Raw genomic sequence first — 22,364 nt, 5'->3', positions numbered from 1 at the left:
CCCAGCCAGGAGGAATTTATGTACACACTGTGGGCATCTGTCGTCCACGTGGGGGTGGGCAGGGTGAGCAGGGCCTCAGCTCCACCGTTTTCTTTGTGGCTTCTTTGTGGCAACGAACCGTGTGGGATGAGAAAGCCCACGAGTCCTAATTTTAGGAGGAGAAGGGGAGACTTTATTGGGCCATAGTTTTACCTCCTGGCATATGGCTGTGTCACCTCTGGAAGCTTTCTCCAGCCTCTAAAGAATGGTGTTTTATTTAGCTTCTGTTGTTCCCGCTTGCTGTTTTTAAAAAAAACCTTGCTAATTAAGCACCTTGTCTTTAAAAAAAAAAAAAAAAAGCATCAGCAAGTGAGCACGGATGCTTTAAGATCCTTCTGGATTTGCTTTTTCTTTCTCAGGCTACAGACCCACAACCAAGGCAGCCTGACGGAGGAAACAGGCAAAGACCTCCTAATACTATTGAAATGGGTGGAATTATAAGCAGTTCTGCAACAGTAGTTAATATTTTACTGGGGAGCAGTGCCAGAGAGATGGGGGTGGGGTAGAGCTGTGTGTGAAATAGCTGTTCCACCTGCCTTTGGGGACCCGAAGAAGCCGTTCTCTGTGGAAATAAATTTAAGCAAGAGTCCTTACAAAGCTCATGGGATTTTCTGCCACCGAGGGCCCAGTTTCCCAGGAACATCCTTACAGGGCTGGTTGTGTGGCAGGAAGGTCTAAGCAGTGGGTGTAGGCCTGACTAATAATGGGGGTTCTTGTTCCCTGGCTGAGTTTGACATCTTTCTTTCTCCCTCTGGATTTAAATGGCTTCTCAGCCCGAGAGGCACTGCCTGTGCCCTGGATTCAGAAGGTACACGCCTCCTTGGGAAGCCAAGGCGAGAGACAGCGGCTCTCTCTCTCTCTCTCTCTCTCTCTCTCTTTCTGCATCTGCCGGGAGAGCTGCCGCTGGTATTTTTCCACAGGCCTTTTCTGCGCTCTCAGGGCCTAGTTTTTCCCAGCCAGGCCCAGAGTCTGAGAGAGGGTTAATAGGCAGGAAGCTGAAGCCATCGCAGACTAATACGGAAGTCAGATTTTTGTTTAACTGACAGGTTTAGCAGGCCTCAGCGCTGGGGGAGGGGGCTGGGAGGGGAAGGGAAGTTTGTAGAGCTAGGCATGTGGCCTGCTAGGAGCGCCTTTGGCTTTTCTTAGGGTAAGGATGGGGAGGGGGGCCCCCTGGCATCCTGGCAGGGAGGCAGGAACCCATTTTGCTTTCCTCTGAGTTCTGGCTGGGGGTGGTGGGGTGACGACAGGTTCGAGTCTGGGCTGGGGCAGGCAAGTGGCTGTCTGGTCTGCTTTGTCCAGGAGGCATTTTGATAATGACGAGGCAAACTTGACCACTTGGTTCCCCTCCTCCCCTCTCAGCCCGAGTGCTCTGTCCTCTGGGAAGCCAGGGCTGCCCTGGAGTGACTTGGGGGGCTCGCCTGGCCGGTCCGGTTTGCCTCAGAGGCCTGGCTCCAGCTTCTTCTTTCTCTTGCCCCCTGGGCTGTTTTCCCGGGCCTCCCTGCTCTTTGGCTTCACTTCCCCGCCCCCCGCGGGTGGTGGGGAGAACATTCTGCTGGATCGTTCTAGAAAAGAGCCAGCCTTCCTCCCAGCGAGAGGGCCGTTTCCGTGGGGGCAGATGAGGGTGAGCCCTTGCAGCTCACCCCCAAAACTCTCTTGCCTGTGGCCTCTGGGCCTCAGTCTTTGCTGGAGCAGGTCAGGCTGGCTGCACTGGTTTGCTCGTGCCGCGAAATCTAGCCAGGGTGTGGGAGAAGGGCGACTGCGGGCCCCTTTCGTAAGTTTTTCTTGCTGCAAAAGGCCTAGCTTAGCCTGTCTTTTTCTATGCACAGGATGGCTCTTGCTCACCAGAGCCTCACAAAGATAATCGCTCAGGAAGTGTTTCAGCCAATCCGGGGCCGCCTTACACTCCGATTTGCCGGGGCAGCCAATCGGGGATGAGCTTTTATTAGGCGGCCAGATCATCAAGCCGAAGTGCCAAACCCTTTTTCTGTGAGAACTAGGAGCCTGTCCTCCATGTTTTATAAGTATTGACATTACACAGTGTTAACAATGCATCCACAGAGGTAAGCTCGACTTTTTAACCATCTTTTCTCCCCCTCCCTCTGAGACATCCGCATTGTGGGCGAGCAGTGTGATTTCTCTGTGGCTGTCTGTGCCACAGTCACCCCTACAGCACTTAGGTTAACTTGGAACTGTTTAGAGAGATTTTTTTTTTTTTTTTTTTTGCTTTCTTGGGTCACATGGCTAAGTAGCCATTAGCCAGAGCTCGGTTTTGCAAACTGGCAAGGGCCTGGCACACCTTTTCTTCCACCAGGACATGGTGTTTCTAGAAGAGTGTGAAGCTAGATCCTGGTATTGCCAAAAAAGAAGCTTTTTTTTTTTTTCTCCCCCCTCCTTCCTCTCTCTTTTTCTCTCCCTCTCTCTCTCTTTCTCTGAGCAGTTCCCCCCCCTCCCCCTTGCACTCTTGTCTTCTCTTGTGTCACATGCCTGCTGGGGGAAGAAAATGGAAGGTAAGCAAGCAGGCTCCCTTCCAAGGAGAGCTCATGGCAGACAGCAAAGCAGGCAAGTTCACCTCTCCAAAGAGGTGCTGGGAAGGCTGGACTCAGTTCTGACCAGAGAGGACGTGTGTTTGCAAAAGAACCAAGCCCTCAGCAGAGCAGTGCTAAGGACAGATCCTAGCTCCTGGGGCCTAGGTGGGTGGTGGTGACTCCCCATGGTCTTTTCTCTTCCTACAGGGTTTCTTCACTTGAAACTACATTGTTCAGCCTTTTTTCCTGACTTCTATTGATACAGAGTGTTCTTCTGCAAAGCCAGCCTGCAGCCAGCAAATGTTTCTGAAAGTGTTTTCTAGGCTTTGGAGGAAGTTTTTGGAGTAGGGATGGGGATGGGGGGCGGGGGGGGGGAGTGTAGGAGGGGGGGTGGGGGAGAGATGTTGGACAACATCCTGCAATAAATCTGAGGAGTCTTTTTTTGAATCCCTTAGTTTTCTCCTCTTGCATGGTTTTCAGTGGACTCATGTATCTTTTCTCCTTGTTTTCATTTTCCTTTCCCTTTTTTTTTTACATTGTGTCATCCTCTGTCCTCCTGTGTGATAGAGTGCAGAGGAAATAAAATCACGTCTGTGGCTCATGACAGCATTCCATATTCAGTGGTTGGGTTGTGTTGTTGTTGTGTGTGTGTTTTTAATAATCCCGTGTAACTGTTTAAAAAAATTTCCTTTTTGATCAAGTCCCAAATCTGCCAGCCTGTTCTCTCTTCTTAACTGTGGAAAAATGAGACGGTTGCTTGAACATTTGTTGGGTAAGTAAAGCAATCCATTTCTGTGACCATGTATAAAGAGTTTGGCGAACATTTGGGGTCTGTTTGTAACAGGGGGTCTTGGCTCCAGCCGTTGGGGGCTTTTTATGAGCAGGAACCCAAGGAGGGCTTTTTCATAGTGTCTTGATTTTAGGTGACTGTTTGAATCCACTGTTTTTCCTGATAACCTAGGGCTAGGATTGAAGATTATACTTCCTGTTTACCCTCAGGGAAGAAACGTTCAGTTCATTGTGACTTGACTGGAGACCTTGAATTGGGATTGTTTGGATATTAGATAGAAAACTCTGGGTAGGTGATCTGCTTGTGAAATGTAAGGAAACTGCTTGGTCTTAAGAGTCACTGAGCCTTAAACATGGGGGTGGGGAGGAGCTGGGGGTGGTGGTGTGAGTCCTTATGTTTTAAGATACTTACATGTCTGTAAAAATCCCACCCACCACCAAACTTGGTCTTGATTCAGGGCTCATACACAACAGACCCGGCCTTTTTCCAAGCCTGACCCACACATCTGTATGTGCACACTTACCTTTACTTCTGATTTATTTCTCACTTTTTACATTTCTCCTGATCTCTTAAGGCTGCAGCTAGAACTTCAGAGTGAAAAAAGTAGCTTCTTGTTTAGCATTTGCTTCAGCATTTCCCTAGAAGTTCACTGCATAAATTTCCAGCCTGGAGACCAATCCAGCAGGACTGTAAATGCTGGAAGTATATTCGGTTGCTGTGTTATGCCAACTTGATGGAGTCAATAATCTTTCTTCTTTTAAACTGGTGTCCAGCAACCCACCTTTGAGAACCAATTGGAAAAAGGGCTCATTTAATAATGAGGAATGTACCCAATTCTAAGCTGAGAAGTCTTTGCAAGACAGGCCAGCTTCTTAGAGTAAAAGGACAGGCCGTTAATGATGTAACATACTTAGAACTGAGCTGCTTGCCTGCTACTACCCCACACAAGAAAGTTCAGAGGCTTAGCTTTGTTTCTTTGTTCTTATCTCCTGGCTGTAAATGGAAATTACATATTGAGGTTCTTGTGGCCTCCTTGGAAGCAATATCTAATCACAAGACTCCTGCTTTGGTGCTGTCAGTGTTTGCATAATGGTGCATTTGTTGGGCTGGAAGGAAACCTAAGGGCAAGGCATTTGTCCTCCAAAAGCTTGCATTAAAATGGCTCCCACAGGTTTGCAAAGCCAAGATCTGTTTTCACATGTGCAGCCCCAGCAAGTTCTCAGCCCTGGAGCAAGCCAGCCACTTGCCTGTGGTCCTGGGGGCACCACCAAACATGAGTCTGTAAAAGTTAATGGCTCTCAAGGTAGCATTGTTTTCCAGTTTCACTCAGGGGGAAAAAAAATAAATGTCTGCATTGCAGCAGGACTAGCTAGGGACAGCAGTGCAGGCTCACGGTGCAGCCCAATGGGGTTTCTCTCTCCAGCTTTTGAACCAATAGACTTGGAGGAAAGGTTACAGATTGACAATTGCAGTGGCTGGACCGAGAGCGGGCCTTCTGGAAATTTCTACCATCTTTGTTCCTTTTAGGAAAAGCACATCCGTGGAGCTGAAGCGTCTCCCTACGTTCCATGCCTAGGGCATCTCCCCTCCCCCCCTTTTTTTTACATCAAGGTAGATGGTCCTCTCTCTGCCACGTTTGTAAATTGCAGAGGGAGGAACAGAATTGGGCTGTTTTCCTTTTTCCTTCTGCCTCTTCAGCCCCCAAAGAGGATGCACAGCTGCAAGGAACAAACGCAGACACACTGGAGCTTTTGATTCCTCTCCTTTTTTTTTTTTTTTTCCCTTGAAGCCCCTCCAGGATGGATTCACTTTCTGCTTTGGGAAATTAAGTGGCATTCCTGTGGGGCAGCAGGAGGAACTGCTTTTATTAGCGCCAGAAAATGGTCAGTGTTCCGGCTGTAACTAGGAATTAATTATATATAATCACTCAGTAAACTTTCTACAGAGTTTTTCTAATTGCTGCTCAGGAACGTGGTTTGCCTTCTGGAGCTGAGTCCAGTTACTTTTATAATTAACAGCTCAAAGATTTGAGTCAGAAGGAAAGAAACAATGGGGCCTCCTGGATTATAAATTAGGGATGAAAACAATAGCTTTTTTTTTTTCTTTTCCTTTCTTTCTTTCTTGTTACCCCTTTTCTTTTAAACAAAACATTCCCCCTTTTCTTTCCCCGGGAGAACAGTGGGGAAATGGCTTCAGGTCTTAAATAGGGGGGGGGGGGAATGAGTCACCATTTCAAAAAGGGGAGGGGGTGACAGCAGCCCAGAAAACCCTGAAGGCAAAGGTAGGTTTTTCTTTTTTTCCAAAGTCCAGCCACTTCACGTGTGTGATCTCTTTGTTTCTTTTGCCTCCTTTTCCCCCCCTTCTCTCTCCTGGGCAGAGGCCACAAACATTTTTCAGCTGGGAAGCCCTAGGTCTGGCTTTGCCTCTGGTTTGACCCTGAAAAGAAAGATACGTGCAAAAGTGCCTTGGCCACCGCACAGCCGAGGAGGAGGAAGGGAATCTGTGTAGCAGCCCTGCTCTTGATCTCAAAGGCAGAAACAAGGAAGGATTCACCCTTGGCTTCAGGTTGCTAAGGCTATGGACGCCCTTCCCCCTCCACCCCACTCTGCTTACTGATAAACAAGCAGGCAGGAGCCATTTCAGCACTGCAGCAAGCTGGGCTGCCAGCCTGTCCCTCGTCATCAAGATTACCTACCTACCGGCCGGCCGGGAGCCAGATGCCCGTCCTTGCCCTGGTGCAGCCTTGGGCACTCTGCCCTCCTTTCTCTCCTGAAGCTCACAGTCACCTTGAAACTCTCCACCCGCAGCACCAGGAGAGTTCTGAGGCCATGCGCAGACCTGTAACAGTAAATTACATTATCCACTATGAGGCTCTTAGCTTGGCCTGTGAAAGCGGGTTTTGCCAAACCCATGGTTAATTTTGAGGGCTCTGTTGGGGGTGGACAAAAATCTAATTTGTGAGTATCCTGCGCCTTGGCTGAGGGCGACGTTTTCCTGTTGTTTCTTCTCTGCAGACTCGGATTATCTTTCCTTGAGGTTAACTGTCTTAGGACTGGCTGGGTGCTTGGTGGCCGTTTTCAGGCTTATTAAACAGCCTTTTTATTTGACTTTGGCCTCAGGCTGGGGTGCAGCCCTTCAGATGCCTGCTGCCCTGGAAGCACTTTTCATTTTCCCTGGCTACTCTTTGGTAGGGATGCAGAGCTGGTTTCTCATCTACTAGAAAGGGGGAATGGGCTTCCTACCCCCCCCCCCCCCAGCCTGCACCCTTTTAACAGTTTGGTTGTTTGCACAGACACCTGTCTGTCTGTCTGCACTTTATGCCACAGGGCTGCCTAATTCCTCACCTTCCACCCACCTAATTCGAGGGCAAGGGGGCCTCATTTTAGAGCCTCACGTTGACGGCTCAGGATCTGAAAGGGAAGGGTTTTCCTTAGGAACCTGTGACTTAACAAACTCCCCCTGTCACTGCAGATTTTTTTTTTTTCCAGCTTCTTAACGTTGGGTTGTTGGTGTCCTTTGGTTGAGCTTTTCCTAGTTCTGATATTTAGGAAGGTGGCTTTGAAACTAGCAGGGCTGCTTAAGCAAGAGCTACAGCTATTGAACAAACTGCTACCATTTTAGCTTCAATACAGGAATGAGGCAGTGTTGCCAGACGCCATTTTAAGAATCCTGCATAAATAGCTTAGCTACCGATGACTCTGCCTGTTTTAGGTGAGTGCTTATATAAAGCTGCTAACCATTCCCTCCCCTCCCCCCAATTTTTAAAGAAATTAATTGCAGATTTAGGGCAGCATGGTGTTTTGATTTTAATGTTCACTATTTTGTGATCTAGAAGAGGAAAGATGTTTGTGTCTTGGGGATGAAATATTTCTTACAGCCTGGACCACTTTGGTATTTTGAATGAAAGTAAAAAGCTGAAGGGAAAGTCCTTTTGAACGATTGCATGATTCTTGAATTGCTGTGTGATCATCCTCAGCTGTAGACCCAGACTCTTGTGCATGCTGGTTATATATTCTAGAGGGGTTAGATATTCTTGGTTAACAGTCAAGTAGGGGCACTTGGGGAAAAGAAATATCTGGGCATTGTGTTTCCAGGCAGTTTTGTGTCCAAACTAGATGTTTTCTCTTTTCTCTCTCTCCTGGAAGTGTTGAGGGGATGGGATTCCTGGGAATTTACGGACCAGCCTTGAGTCTTCAGAATTAAAAATCAGAAGGCTTAAAACATCCTGGAGGTGCAGTTCATCTGCAACTTTTAATTGCTCTTTTCCAGTGCATGCAGGTGAAGAAGTAAGCAGAGGTTTTCTTGCTCAGGCATTGGGGGAGAAATCTTTTCTTCTTTCTGGGACGTGATGGGATGGTCTTGGTTGTATGTGCAGGCGGGTGCCTGTTATTTCTTCTTTAATTGCCTGAAATGTATCAGTTTGTGAAATCCAGGGGCAAGTGACTTAGGGGAACCCGTGAGTGCAAGAGGTGACGGGGTGGTGGGAACATACAACGTATACAACTAGTAGATGGTGTATTGTCCTGTTGGGGTGAGATTTTTTAGCTAATTTTATCCTTTCCTTTAGCGGGCCCCAGCCTCCCCAGCTGACCTTAAAAAAAAAAAAAGTAATGTCAGTTTGAAACAAGGGCTGCTTGTTCCATTGTTTTGGATTTAAATAATTGGGGTTGCTGGAAGCTAGCAGATATGGAAGGAAAAATGCTTGTGTATTTTCTAATAGACTTTAATGTGTTAATGAGGAGAGTTCAAAGTCTTTTCTTCAGACGCAGCTGCTTTTTCTTTTTAACAATTATTATTTGACTGTTTTTTTTTTTTCCCTCCAAATGACTGAACAGTTCTTAACCTAAATTGACCAAGATCTGTGGGGCATTCAGACAGGTACAAATCTTTTCTCACCACCACTTTTGATGTAATATTCATAGTTTTTTTTTCCCCTTAATAACATACTAGTACTTAACACTAAACCAGAAAAGAAAAAAAATGAGATCAGTGGTGTAGAAAAAAGGAAGTCCCTTTAGATGTGGCTATTCAAAATGACTAATTTTGCATTCTGGTCTTTGCTTTTGTAAATGAAGTTTTAAAAATTTTTTTTCCTCTAGATGCATAGACATTGCAATTTCCTGTAGTCAAATACAAGTTATTGTGTGTGTGTGTGTGTGTGTGTGTATGTATGTGTGCATGCATGTGCATGCATGGGTTCCCTTTGAAAGGGTGGCTTGCTGATCTGTGAAAAAGATGGGTTTTCTGAAATTGTTGTCCTTCAAATCCTTGGCTAAATCCTGGTGGTGCTATTGCTAAAGTTAGGTGATTATGGTGCCCGCTTTGTAATACTTGGAAAGATAAAACAGCTTAACTTTCTTTTCCTTCTTTTCTGCTCCAGAATTATCTTAAACTCAGCAGCATATAGCCACCCCATCGCTAGTTTGCATTTTCTTAGCCTCTCAGCAGCTTTCCTGCCTGAAGTATTCAGCCTCCTCTAGGCTGTTACAAGCCAAATAATTGTTCTCTTGAATGCAGCCCAACTCCATGATCTATACACCTTTCAATGTTTTCAGCGCTGCAGAAATCCTTCAAGTGGGTTTGGGGGAGTCTGTAATGCATAATTGTTTCTTTTCACTACCAAACATTTTGGTTGGATCCCAGATTAGCGTTTTCTCCATCACTCAAAATATGGGATCGGTTTCAAGAAGTTTAGGGTTTCACATACTTCATGCTAGAGAGGGGAGCAGAATTCTAGTTGCTGGAAAGATCAGGGTTGCTGTTTGTTCTTTTGAAGCTGACCATCTCCCCCTCTTTGAAGGGGCTGCATGGGACTTTCTGTTAAAATTTATTTCCAGTCACCCCAAGCAAAAAACCATCAGCGGTATCCATTTGGACAGTCTGGGTAAGTTGCAGGCAGGGTGTGTTTCTGAGTTGAGCTTGTTTGCCTCTTAAGTTGGAGTAAAAAGTATCAGTGCTAAAATCACCTGCCACAAATCACGGTTGTATTAGTGCACGTTAGCGACATGTTTAAATTTCAGAAGCAATGTCTTCTGATGAAAACCATTTGTGACAACATGTCTGTTGTTTCTTTGGTGATTTGTGTCCCAGGCTTTCTCTACAAAGGCAGTGTGGATGAAATTGTCAACGGGGTTCAATATCAGAGACCTAAATGTGTTAACATTCTGATTTAAAAGCACACTGCCGTTCTGTTTCTTCTCTCTGCTGGGACCAGTGAAGTTGGAGGCCTTTAAGTTCTTCTAACTTAATTCTCAGCTCTCATCTCTTCCTTTCTATCTAGTCCCATCAAATACGGAATTCTCCTAAATGCAGCTCCATCTGACCCTGAGGTTCCAGGACTTTTGGGACTTACCTTTTGTCTAGTCACAGTCCCAGACCACGAAACACAGAAGGGACATTCTAATCCTTCCTGCCTTATGCAGCGTCCCCCCTGTCCTGGTTTTTGAGTCTTCCAGGTGGAAGATTTCAGCCATCTCAGTTGGAGATGCACCCATTTCTTCTTGTTGAACCACAGTCCGATGGAATTGCATCTAGAATAATTGCTCAGGTTCTTATCACTTCGTCGTCAGCCTAATGCCTGGAAAGTTCCAGCACCTCAAACTGTTGGCACTTAGAAAAGCAGAACTTTTCCTGGCTTGGCCTGAGAGGTGTGTGTATGTCCGTGGGGAAGGTAGGGAATGGCCTGTCCCCTGTTCAGCGGGGAGTTCCAGCCGAGAGAGCGAGAGAAGATTCTGGTGGCTGGCCCAGCGGAGGGCCCTGCTTTCCCTGCTTCTTATCCCAACCCCCAACTCTCACCCTGTCTTTTAAATAATCCTTCCTCATTCCACTTTTGTGGTGGGGGTAATTAGTCACAGCTCAAAAGAGTGCTGAATGCTTTCTCTAAGCCATGCCTGCTACAGGGAGGAAGTATCCCAGGGGTTGGGAGTGTGGAGACCCCAATCCTGATTCCTGGGCTAAGTGCTGCTGGTTTGAATGTTTTGAGACCAGGCCTTTTGCTTCTAGCCTGAGCATATTTTTTACTTTGTAGCTTAACCTATATATTTTTTCATGTTCCTGCCTCGTCGGGAAATAGTAAGATTTAGCCAGGAGGTCTGGGAAAATACTCTTTGCCTTGCAGAATTCAGAGGTCTGAACTCCAGGTACCCCGAAAACCACCTCCAACCTGAGCCCGGTGTTAACAATGAGAAACTGATTTACTTGAAGGCTGGGGTTTCATTGGTCCATGGGGGTAGATGGTAATTGTGTGTCTTAAAAAAGCCTTTTGCATCTTCCAATAGCATGACAACTGGAATAGTAATTTGACTTCAAGAACAAGCTAGTGTTTAAAAACACTCCTATAGGACTCTTAACACTTTGTTTGATATCAAGGTGTGGGTTCCTTTCCCCCTACCCTTGGAAGATTGTCTGAAAAATGTGGGTTTGTTGTTAGAACTTCTAAATAACCGCCCCCATGGGGCAAATTCTCAGTCTACCTAAACGTGAACGTAATTTGCTCTGTTTCAGCTTGGCTGAAGAGGAAATAAAAACAGAACAGGAGGTGGTGGAGGGCATGGATATCTCTACTCGCTCCAAAGGTAAGTAAAAATCTCGGATTATCTATCCAGGGCACAGGAGGAAATTGGAATTTCTTTTTCTTGTTGTTCCAGTGCAGTGAAGTGTGGCTTACGAGACGAGGCTCTAACACTCCTCCGATTTTGAGAGGTTGGCACCTTTGATGAGTGAACCTCATTTATACAGAAATCTTTTGATTTGCTTTCCCTTGGCGTGTCTGTGTCGGTGTTCCAACCTGTCGGAAATTGTCCCGACAGTAAATTTTACATGTGAGTGTCATGACGGAGGGCGGCTGGCTAGCTCTCTGCAGGGTGACTTTCGGGAATCAATTTAAATAAAGCATGTTCTAGAAGCAACTGGAGTCTCCAGCCGCTGCTGGGTTTCTGATTTCAGTAACAGGCCTCTTTGGAAACGCAGAGGTGGAACGAAGGTGACCCACTTCCTTGGTAAACGTTGGTCTTGGTTAGAGATTAAAGGGAAACGTTAGATTAAAGGTGGAATGCTGGGGCCAGTGTTTGCGTGTAGGACAGAATTGTGCAAATCAGAGTAAACATGGTATGTGCTTCTATTCAGAATCCTGTGTTAGAGCTCCTCAGGGGTCTTCTAATTGAGTCATTGGTACTTGTTGGTTGGTGTGTGTGAGATTTCGCGAGGTTTCCCACAAGGAAGCAGTTATTCTCATTTTGCCTTCAGGGTGCTTTTAGGAATGAGCTGCAGGAACATTTCTCACCTCTTTGGTTGATGAAAATGCTCATCTCCAAACTTAGTTGTTGTACCTCGGTGGTATTCTTTCAACAAGTCGCTGAGTACCTGTCCTGGGGTTTGGGGGGGAGGCGGGAAGGACTAGACACAGGGTGAGTACAGACTCGGCCAGAAAGACTCCAATCCAGCCCAAGAGCTTTTTGAGGATTTTGATAAGACAGCGTGTCGCTGTGGGCAAAGACGAGGGTCAGAGAGTGGTGGCATGGTGGTGACCTGGGAAGCAGGGGCTGGCCGTTGTTGCTGCCTGACTTGCCTGATGGGGGCCTGGGCCTGGTTCAGAGAGGAGGGGAGGCCCCTCAGGTGGACAGGCCAGGCTGTCCGGGTGGGTGGTCGGTGCCTGGGGTGCGGGGGGGGGCAGTCGGAGGGCTGCTCCCCTTCACCAGACCCCCACCCCCACCCCCCTGCCCAGGCTGGGCCCGCAGCACCTCTGATGGTGAGGAGAGCCACAGGGGAGTCTGAAAAGAGGTGTTTGGAGACAGTTGCTGATGGGGAAGGCTGTCTCAGTCCCCCCACTTTGGGGTCAGAATTGAGTGTGGAGAAGGGAGCCCAGAGAACGAGAGCTGGGAGCCGGGCTCGCGGTCCTTGCTCTGCTGCTCACTTGGCCATGTTCTGGTTCTGCCCCTGTTTTCTTATCTGTAAAATGGGCTGTCAGATGAGATTCTAAGATTCCTTCCACCTTGGGCTTACTCTTGTAAAGGTAATACTTGCTCTGGGATTTATGAAGGCTGTGCTTGTAGGGTCCAGGAGCCTTTTCTTACCTGGCAAGAGATGGGAGGTGGTGTTCCCATTTTGCCGTTGAGGAAACCGAGGCTCCGAGTGGTAATGTCTCCCAGGTAGAAAGTGCAGGATGGGCTCGAACTGAACCGAGGCTCGGACTCCAAGGAGGTGCTTCTTTCCTGAGCCCTCGGTGCCTGGAAGGCCCTGGAGCCCCGTTGTGGAGACTTCTCCAAAAGGGTCAGAATCGGGGACCGTCAGCCAGAGCAGGAGGCCTGTTCAGCTCAGGCCCTTTTCTCTGCGTGTGGAGACCCCTCTTCTCTTCCCCTTGAGCGTGGAGACCCCGCTTCTTGTCTTCTTTCAGACCCCCAGGTGCTCCTAGCCCTTCACCTTCTGTGTCTGGGCCGTCCGAGGTGTGACCACTCTGGGGTCATCATAATCCCTTATCCGCCCCACCGCATCCTCTCCCGACAGCAGGCAGGGCGATCTTGGAAAAACACTCCCATCAGGTACATCTCATCTTGCTGAGTCCTTCCACTGACCTTCCAGCGCCCTCAGGCTCCAGTCTGAAGTGACGGTGACCAACCTGCCTTGGCCTGACCCCTTCAGCTTCCTTCACTTTTGTTTACCTTGTGACAGACACTCTGTGCACCTGACCCCACTTGAGCTCCCCAGCCTCCCTCCCCTCCGTCCTCTCCTGGGGGCCCTTTGCCGGGAACGCCGCCCTGGGTCCTGCTGTCTGGTTCTCGTCTCAGCTGCTTCTCAGACGTCAGCTCCTGAGGGAGGCCTTCAGTGGCCACCCTGTCCACAGGAGCCATTCCATCGTTTTCTGTTATGTTTTTAAAAATAAACTTCTAATTTGAGAGCAGTTTTAGATTTAGATTTCCAGGTAAGTTGTGAAGCTAGTGCAGAGTGTTCCCATACCCCCCCCCCCCGACGCACACACACATAGTTACACACACACACACAGAGTTACAGTTTTTGCCCTGTGTTAACACCATACATTGGTCTGGTCCATTTGTCACAGTTAATGAATCGGTGTGTTACTACCAACTAAAGTGGATGCTTTGTTCAGGTTTCCGTAGTTTTTCCACTAAGATCCCTTTTCCCTTCCAGCACCCCACCCAGGAGCCCACATGACATTTAGCTGTCGTGTCTCCTTAGAATCCTCGTGGCTGTGCCAGTTTGTTAGACTTCCCTTGTTTTCCATGGCCTTCCTAGTTTGGAGGAAAACTGCTCAGGTATTTTGTAGGATGACCCTCATTTGGGGTTTATGTTTTTCTGATGTTTATGTTCTGATGTTTTTCTCATGGTTGGATTCGAGTAGGCCGGAATTACGGGTTTTTGAGAGGAAGACCTTAAAGGGCCGTTTCCATCACATCATATCAAGGGTATATATTATGAACATGATTTATCACTGGTGGTGTTGACCTTGATCACTTGGCCAAGGGAGCGTTTGTCAGGTTTCTCCCCTTCCTCTTTGGAAAGAAGTCACGGTGCCCGGCCCACACTTACGAAGTGTGGGAAGCCATGCTCCAGCTTCCGAAGGCCAGAGTATGTACATAAATTATTTCATGTTGTTCTATATGGGAGATTTGTCTTGTTTCTCCCATTTATTTGTTCAACCATTTATTTATATCAGCAAGGACTCAACTGTTTCATACTTTGGGTTTTGTATTACTTATTTTGTTGCTCAAATGGTTCTAGCTTTGGCCACTGGGAGCACTTTCAGTCGGCTCCTGTGTCCCTTTGACGTCATTGTCGGTTGACTGATTGATTGAACACTTTCTTAATTTCTGGCACTGCAGGATGCTCTAGGCTCATCTTGTATATTTTCCCCGAGGCCCCTGGTTGTTATTGGAGAATGGCCTTAGAAACCAAGATCTGGGTACTGGATGTGCTCATTGCTGCTGAGGTGATCCCACATGCCGCGGAGCAGCTGGGCCCATGGGCCACGGCCGCTGAGCCTGCGTGTCTGGAGCCTGTGCTCCGCAACGGGAGAGGCCGCAACAGTGAGAGGCCCGTGTACCGAAAAAAAAAAAAAAAAAAAAAAGAAAACCTGGCTTCTGGAGTCAGACTCCCTGGGTTTGCATTCTGCCTGCCCTCTGCCTAGCTGTATTTGTGGTGCAGTTTCCCCTTGTACATGGAGATGATAAAAATGGAGGATTATGGTTGAGATTAAACTTGCTCACATGTGCAAAGCACCCAGAACAGTGCTGGGACATGGCGAGTGCTCAGAAATGTTAGCCACGATTAGAATCAGTTGAGCAGGGATGAGCTCGTGTTGATAAGGCTATCAGGTGGAAACCCTACTCACCAAGTTCTGCTTCTTTCCCTGCTTCCAGCCTCCAGGAAGAGGGCATGGAGGTAGTTAATGAAGTTTGTATAATCCAAAATATATAAAGTTTATATAACTGAATATCAAAAAAACAAACAACCCAATCAAAAAACGGGCCGAAGACCTGAATAGACATTTTCCCAAAGAAGACATACAGATGGCCAACAGGCACCTGGAAGTATGCTCAGCATTGCTAATCATCAGAGAAGTGCAAATCAGAACAACAGTGAGATATCACCTCACACCTGTCTGAATGGCTATCATCAAAAAGTCTACAAATAATGAGTGTTGGTGAGGATGTGGAGAAAAGGGAACCCCTGTGCATTGTTGGTGGGAAGGTAAATTGGTGCAGCCACTACGGAAAACAGTATGGAGGTCCCTCAAAAAACTAAAAATAGAACTACCATGTTATAGCAGTTCCACTCCTGGTTGTATATATATGAAAAAAAGAAAAGTAATTTGGAAAGACACGTGCACCCCAATGTTTGTAGCAGCACTATTTACGATACCTAAGACATGGAAGCAACCCGTGTCCATCAGCAGATGAAGGGTTAAAGAAGATATATGTGTATACGTACGCACACACGCACACAGTGGAATATTGCTCAGCTATAAAAAACAATGAAATTCTGCCATTTGCAGCAACATGGATGGACCTAGAGAATATTAGGCTTGGTGAGATAAGTCAAAGACAATTACTGCATGATACCACTTACATGTGGAGTCTAAAAAAATAAAACAACTGAATGTATATAGCAAAAGAAATAGGCTCACAGATATAGAAAACAAACTAGTGATTTTCAGTGGGGAGATGGAAGCAGGGAGGGCGCAAGGTAGGGGTATGGGATTAAGAGATACAAACTCCTATGGGTAAAATACAATAGATAAGCAATAGGGATATATTGTACAGCACAGGGAATTGCAGTCATTATTTTGTAATAACTTACTGGAGTATAATCTACAAAAACACTGAATCGCCATGCTATACACCTAAAACTAATATAATACTGCAAATCAATAAAAAAAAAATTGAGCAGGGCACCCCAGCAGGCAGGTTCGGAACCGGCATCCTGTCCGCTGAGGCGTTTGAAGAAATCCGGTCGGCAGCCTTTTAGACTGATTTTCTCAGGGCCTTTGGAGCCCCTGTTCTGGTGGGGAATCGTGAGGGGGATGGCGTCACCTGGTTTCGAGGGAGACCTTCCTCTCTCTCCCCAGGGATTGTGTTGGATGGCTTTCTTTGTGTGGAGGTGAGTTCCTATCCTCCAGGGTCACCGTATGGCCAGGTGACTGGCTGCTCCTGTGTCCTGCGAACCTTTCTGATAGAACCTCTCCGGTTAGGTGAGGAAATCGCATAAGCAAAGAAAGGCCTGGAGTTATGCTACGGCGTGGCTGGGGTTCTGAGAGCTGAGGTCAGCCTGGTCCAAATGTGACCAGTGAGCAAAAGCTGGGGTGAAGGCTTATTTCTCTTTCAGTCCTGATTATTCAAAATCCGCGTTGTGATGGTGAGGGCTCTGTGAACACAGACTTGTTTCTCTAGCCTGCTTTTCTCATGCTTTGGGACATTCAGTGCTTCAGCTCCCACCTGGTACTGTCCCATCAGGGTTCTTTGGTTGTGAGCAACGGAATCCGGTTCTGGTTAATTGGAGCAGGAAGGGGATGGACTGGAAGGTGGTCGGTTCGCTCATGGGCTTGAGGGAATGGGTGGAGGCCCAGGGCTGCTCTGGGGAGCGGAGCAGTATGCAGCCTCTTCAGGGTCAATAGGGCAAAGTCCCTAGGGAGAATCCCTTACCTAGTGTCATGTTTCTGCCCTTTGGCTGGGGAAGGGCCGGTATCTAGACATCTGGACCCCCCCAACGTTGCCCCCACTGGGAAAGAGGTAATCCTCAAAAGAGGATGAGGTGACCACCAGGCTTCTTGGGAAACTGGCAACATCATTCCCTGCTTGTGGGTGGAGAAGAGGCCCCGAACTGTACTATACTTGAGAAACTTAGAAACTCTGACAATTATTGGCGCAGAGTTCTTTAATTCTGTTCCTACGCCTAGTTTGTGCGACCTTTCAGGTTCTCTAACTAAATTTCAATTTGTACACCCTCTTACACCTGACACATACTCACTTATTAACTGAGTAATTCCCAGGCCAGGCATTGCCATAACGCCAGCCTTGACATTTACCGGAGCGTTTTAGCTCTCGGGAGACGAAGCTCTCACACTTCCAAGATGTCAGGTTGACATTTGTGTCTGGGGGTAATGATCTGCTGAAAGATGCTCAAGCAAAGCTCAGAAACACCGTCTAGGTGCCAAGTGTGTTGGCCTCGCTGGTGTTCTCTGAGTACTTACTAGGTGCCAGGTATTACATGCGAATTACTTCATTCGATTCTCATAATAACGCTGTGTGACAGGTGTTTTTATTCCCATGGTATAGTTCCGGAAACTGAGGCTGAGAGAGATTCATGAAGTGCCAAAGTGGAGAACTGGGGTCAGGTTTTATCTCTGATTTTAAACCTTTGTACTCGGTCATGAGCTCTACCCCAGCGATCCCAGGTGAGATGTCTGCAGGGGCCTGCAGGTGGACCAGTGAGTGTAGCTGGCATCCAGGGGTGCTGGGGCCTTTGGTGAGTTGGAGAGTATCTGTCCTAAAGGGGGAGGGTGCCTCCATTTGACGGCTGCCGAGCTGGAGCAGGAATATGGCTCACTGGGTGTCACCACCTGGGAGTTATTTTTTTGCCCCTGTAAAAACGCCTGGTTTAGCAACGTGATCCGTATAGCCCAGTTCCTGAAAGACCATGCATGAACCCAACAAAACACATCTCTGGGCCACAAGTGGTGGAGGGTTGTGGGTTTGCTTTCTCTGCGTGAGACTGGACACAGCACTGTTCATTGCAAGATTTTGGCCACACGATGCAGGAGGTCAGAACAAGCTCCTCCAAGGCCAGGGACTTAAAGTCTGAAAAATGATGGACGCTGGGAGCTCACATCTCCGTACAAAGGCTCCCCTGTTTGGGCTGCTTGCATCTCGATCCTGCTGTGTGTGCATTTTGCAGTAATGATTGTGGTGTATGGATGCCAGGCTGCCAGAGCTGAAACCATTTTTAAAAATGTCTGTGTAATGTCACCCGCACAAGGGAACGAGCCACTTGGAAACCATGCACAGATGCAGCGGAAGCCCAGGATATTAAAATCTTGAACAGTATCATTCTTGCTGAGATTTGCCTGGGTATGGATGTTTTCCGAGACAGGATGCTGGAGGATATACAATTACAGCAATTTGCTAACCAGCCCCAGACCTCAATTAGTACAGGATCCTCCTTCTCACTGTTGTATGTAAATTAAGACTTTCACCAAGGGATTGTTTATGAGGACGGCTATGAGATAGAGACCTTCTATCATTTTTTTCCCCCCAAGCAAACTGTTTAAGAAAATAAAACCGTAAACACTCTTAAATCACAGCGCGATACGGAAGTGCTGAGAATTTTTCTTTTCAAAAATGAGCATCAGTATTTTTAACTCTGTTTTGGCTCTTCTACATCTCCAGCCCAGGAAGTACCATCCACGTACTGTGCAATGGAAGGAATTGATTTGCGAGTTAGATAACTACCAGATTGTTCCTCTCCCAACAAGGTCTAAAATATCGCGGAACTCTGAGGATGTTGGCTACGGCTTTCCAAATGAGAAACCTTCTACTTTCTCTTCGCCAGCCTAGCATCCGTGCGTCTGTTCACGGAATCCTGTCGGCACATCCGTGCAATTTATCTTTGTGGTTTACTTGTGGAAAGCCTTGCGTTTGCCCCAGTTTTGAAGCGTGACCCCACGTTACATGTTTATGTGACTACTGTTACTCCGGAAGACTGTGATCTACAATGGACCGTTTTCAACCATAGTTTCAAAAGAACCGCCTCTTCTTTTTCCTCCTCCAAATGCCTCTAGAGTTAACTTTCTAGGTCTGAGGCCTTTTAGAGATCCTGGCACTTTTTTTTTTTTTTTGCCTGAAAGTTTCCAAGAGTAGTTATTTCATTTTGCTCCACTGATGGGGGCCCCTTTACTGTTGGCTTGAGGGGAGAGAGTTTGGCAAGGCCACATCTCACGGTGGGGGTGTGCGCAGTATTACATATTCCAGGCCCTCCCCGTGCTCCCGTCCCTTCCCCTCCACATTCCCTCCACCTGTTTACAGTTTTCCTGGAGCCCAGAGATCCAGCATTTCAAAGTGAACAGTGACATGTTTGTTTTTTTAAAAAATGTTGATCATCTTTATGTGTTTTTAAAAAATATTATTTGTTTATTTATTTGGTTCCGCCGGGTCTTAGTTGCCGCACGTGGGTTCCTTAGTTGTGGCATGGGAAGTCTTAGTTGCGACATGTGGGATCTAGTTCCCTGACCAGGGATCGAACCCGTGCCTCCTGCATTGGGAGCGCGGAGTTTTAACCACTATGCCACCAGGGAAGTCCCAACAGTAACGTTTTTATTTTTATTTTTAAAATTTTATGCGTTTATTTTTTTGGCCATGCCGTGCGGCCTGCAGGATCTTAGGGATAGAACCTGTGCCCTTGTGTGGGAGCGTGGAGTCCGAACCACTGGATCGCCGTGGAATTCCCAGTAACATGGTTTTTAATCCGTTCACAGAATCGCGCAGTGATCACCACAGTCAATTTTAGAACATTTAACAATCACTCCCCATTCATTGCCCCTTTACCCTGACAACCACTAGTCTACTCTTTCTCTCTCTGGATTTGCTTATCTTGAACATTTCACGTAAATGGGATCATTCAGTACGTGAACTTCTGTGTCTGACTTCTTTCACGTAGAATAATGTTCTTAAGGCTCATCCACGTTGTAGCACACATCACCTGATTCCTTTTTATGGATGAATAATGTTCCATCGGGCTATTCCATTGTCACGTTTTGTTTTTTCCATTCATCTGTTGATGGACGTTTGAGTTGTTTCCTCTTCTTGGCTATTACGGAGAACAGTGCTGTGAACGTTCGTGAATGAGTTTTTGTGTGGATGTATGTTCATTTCTCTTGGGTGTAGACCTAGGAGTGGGGTTGTGGAGTCATGGGCGTTAGCCTTGTGTTTAACCTTTGGAGGAATGTACAGACATTTGTTTTTATTTTTATTTGTTTATTTTATTTTTTAATAGTTTTTTGGCCGTGCTGTGCAGCATGTGGGATCTTAGCTCCCCAACCAGGGATCGAACCCGTGGCCCCCTGCAGTGGAAGCGCAGAGTCTTAACCACTGGACCGCCCGGGAAGTTCCCTGTACAGACTGCTGTGAACATACTCAGGTCTCTTCCACATTTCCTCTCTTGACCTTGCGTCTTTCCTATTAGCAGTTCTGCTATTTCTGGCCCCTTCAAAGCCAAACTTCTTAAGAGGAGTGTCTGTACTCACGTCTTGGTTTCCTCACCTCCTGCTTTGTCCTGCCAGCTCCACCCAGACCCTCCATGTTAACAGTTATCACTGGGCTTCCTGTAGACTCCAGTGGATGGTGTCAGTACTCCCGTGTCTTGATCTCACAGAGGCATTGGATTATTTTTCTTGCTGATCATTTTTCTCCTGGAAACTGTTGCTTCCAGTGTTTTTCCTTCGATTTCCCTGGCTCCTTCTCTTCTCCATTAAATGTGGGAGTTGCTGAAAGTACTCACCTTGCCCAGCACGTTCTTTTCCTGGGTGATCTTGCCCACAGCTGTGGCTTTATGACTCACAAATATTTTAATTCCAGCCTGGATTTCTCTGAGTCATGATGCAGAAGGCCAGCTGCCCACCTGACTGCCCTGCCTGTTGTTCATGGGTGTCTCAGACTCAACGTGTCCAAAACCGATTTCACTGTCCACCTTCCCTCCTGCTCCCTACCCCCCCCCCCCCCCCACAGAGCACCTGCTTCTCCACTATGATCAATAAGCCAGGACTCTGCCAGTTGGCTAGGCCAGGGATGTGTGACTGATCCTGGATTCTTCTGTCCTTTGCCTTTTTGTGTTGTTTACTTAAAATAATATATCGTAAACATCACTCTTCTTCAGGTTATCACCAGTGAACTGCAGTAGTCTTTTTTTAAAAATAAATTTATTTATTTTATTTATTTTTATTTTTGGCTGCATTGGGTCTTTGATGCTGTGCGCGGGCTTTCTCTAGTTGCGGCGAGCGGGGGCCACTCTTTGTTGTGGTGCGCGGGCTTCTCATTGAGGTGACTTCTCTTGTTGTGCCGTACGGGCTCTAGGCGCATGGGCTCCAGTAGTTGTGGCTTGCGGACTCTAGAGCACAGGCTTAGTAGTTGTGGCGCACGGGCTTAGTTGCTCTGCGGCATCTTCCCGGACCAGGGCTTGAACCCGTGTCCCCGGCATTAGCAGGTGGATTCTTAACCACTGTGCCACCAGGGAAGCCCCTGCAGTAGTCTTTTAATTGGTCTCTCATCTCTCTCCACCCCACCTCCTGATCTTTCTGAAAGGAATCTCTCTTCCGGCTACTACCTCCTACTTTAAACTCTTAGGGGCTTGCTTTTGGTTTTAGGATGAAGATCAAAGTCCTAAAATTCTCATGTGCGGGCAAGCCTTTCCAGCCTCCTGCCTCCAGGGCCCCCCTTCTCTCCACTCCAGCCACACTGACCTTCCAGGTCCTAAAAAGGAAGATACTCCTCTCTCCTTTCTCTCCTAACCTCCTACCCCCCTGGATGCGAAGGCTACAAATGAGGGTGGGTCCTGCCTTTTGTTTCTGCACATCTCATTTTCTCCTGTGCCCCTTTTACTACCACTGTGCCTGTTCTAGTTGGTGCACAATAAATACGTCTTTTGAATGAACGAGTGAATGATTTGACTTTGTCTACCAGATGGACAGAACTTTTTAAAAAAATTAATTTTATTTTTGGCTGCTCTGTGTCTGTTGCTGCGCGCGGGCTTTCTGTAGTTGCCGTGAGTGGGGGCTACTCTTTGTTGTGGTGCGTGGGCTTCTCGTTGTGGTGGCTTCTCTTGTTGCGGAGCATGGGCCCTAGGCGCGCGGGCTTCAGTAGCTGTGGCAGACGGGCTCAGTAGTTGTGGCTCGCGAGCTCTAGAGCGCAGGCTCAGTTGTTGTGGTGCGTGGGCTTAGTTGCTCTGTGGCATGTGGGATCTTCCTGGACCAGGGATCGAACTCGTGTCCCCTAACCACTGTGCCACCAGGGAAGTCCGGACAGAACTTTTCTCCTGGAGAAGGATGTAAAAGTAGCCTTTCAGCCAGAGCGGATGGCTCTGTTTCCAGCATCATTGGTGCGTGGAAGTAATTACCCAAGCTCAAATGTCTGCTCTCTGAAACGATTGTTGGCTTGTCTGTCTTCCCCCCGCCCCGACTCAGGGACACAGTACTCTTTGAAATGGCCCCCTTCCCTCTGATTTCTTTCCTTCCCCCGGTATTAAGACCACTTTAAAAAAAATTAATTATTTGGCTGCGCCGGGTCTTAGTTGCGGCATGTGGGATCTTTAGTTTTGGCATGCAGGATCCAGTTACCTGACCAGGGCTGGAACCTGGGCCCCCTGCATTGGGAGCGTGGAGTCGCAGCCACTGGACCACCGGGGACGTCCCTAAGACCATTTGTGATGGGCCCTTTTCCCAAACACAAGTGCGATTGTTTTGCTCGCCTGCTTTGCGTTGCCAGTGGCTCCTGAAGACGACCCCAGTCTTG

The 22,364-nt window shown here is 47.5% G+C and overlaps 1 protein-coding gene across 1 annotated transcript in view; it reads left to right on the top strand.

Annotated features, from left to right (window-relative positions):
* Nucleotides 1–1,998: 1,998 nt before the first annotated feature.
* Nucleotides 1,999–22,364, top strand: part of ZMYND8 (zinc finger MYND-type containing 8) — a 123,218-nt gene continuing 102,852 nt past the window's right edge. Inside the window, exons 1-2 of the mRNA XM_082670746.1 lie at nucleotides 1,999–2,099; nucleotides 10,858–10,928. Of these exons, the coding sequence (XP_082526872.1) occupies nucleotides 2,086–2,099; nucleotides 10,858–10,928 (85 nt within the window). The 5' untranslated portion in view covers nucleotides 1,999–2,085. The remainder of the gene's footprint in view (nucleotides 2,100–10,857; nucleotides 10,929–22,364) is intronic.

This window comes from Grampus griseus, assembly GCF_964374135.1.
Source record: "Grampus griseus genome assembly, chromosome: 14".
Taxonomy (NCBI): Eukaryota; Metazoa; Chordata; class Mammalia; order Artiodactyla; family Delphinidae; genus Grampus; species Grampus griseus.
The sequence above is the reverse complement of the archived record's forward strand: the minus strand, read 5'-3'. Positions and strand labels throughout refer to the sequence as shown.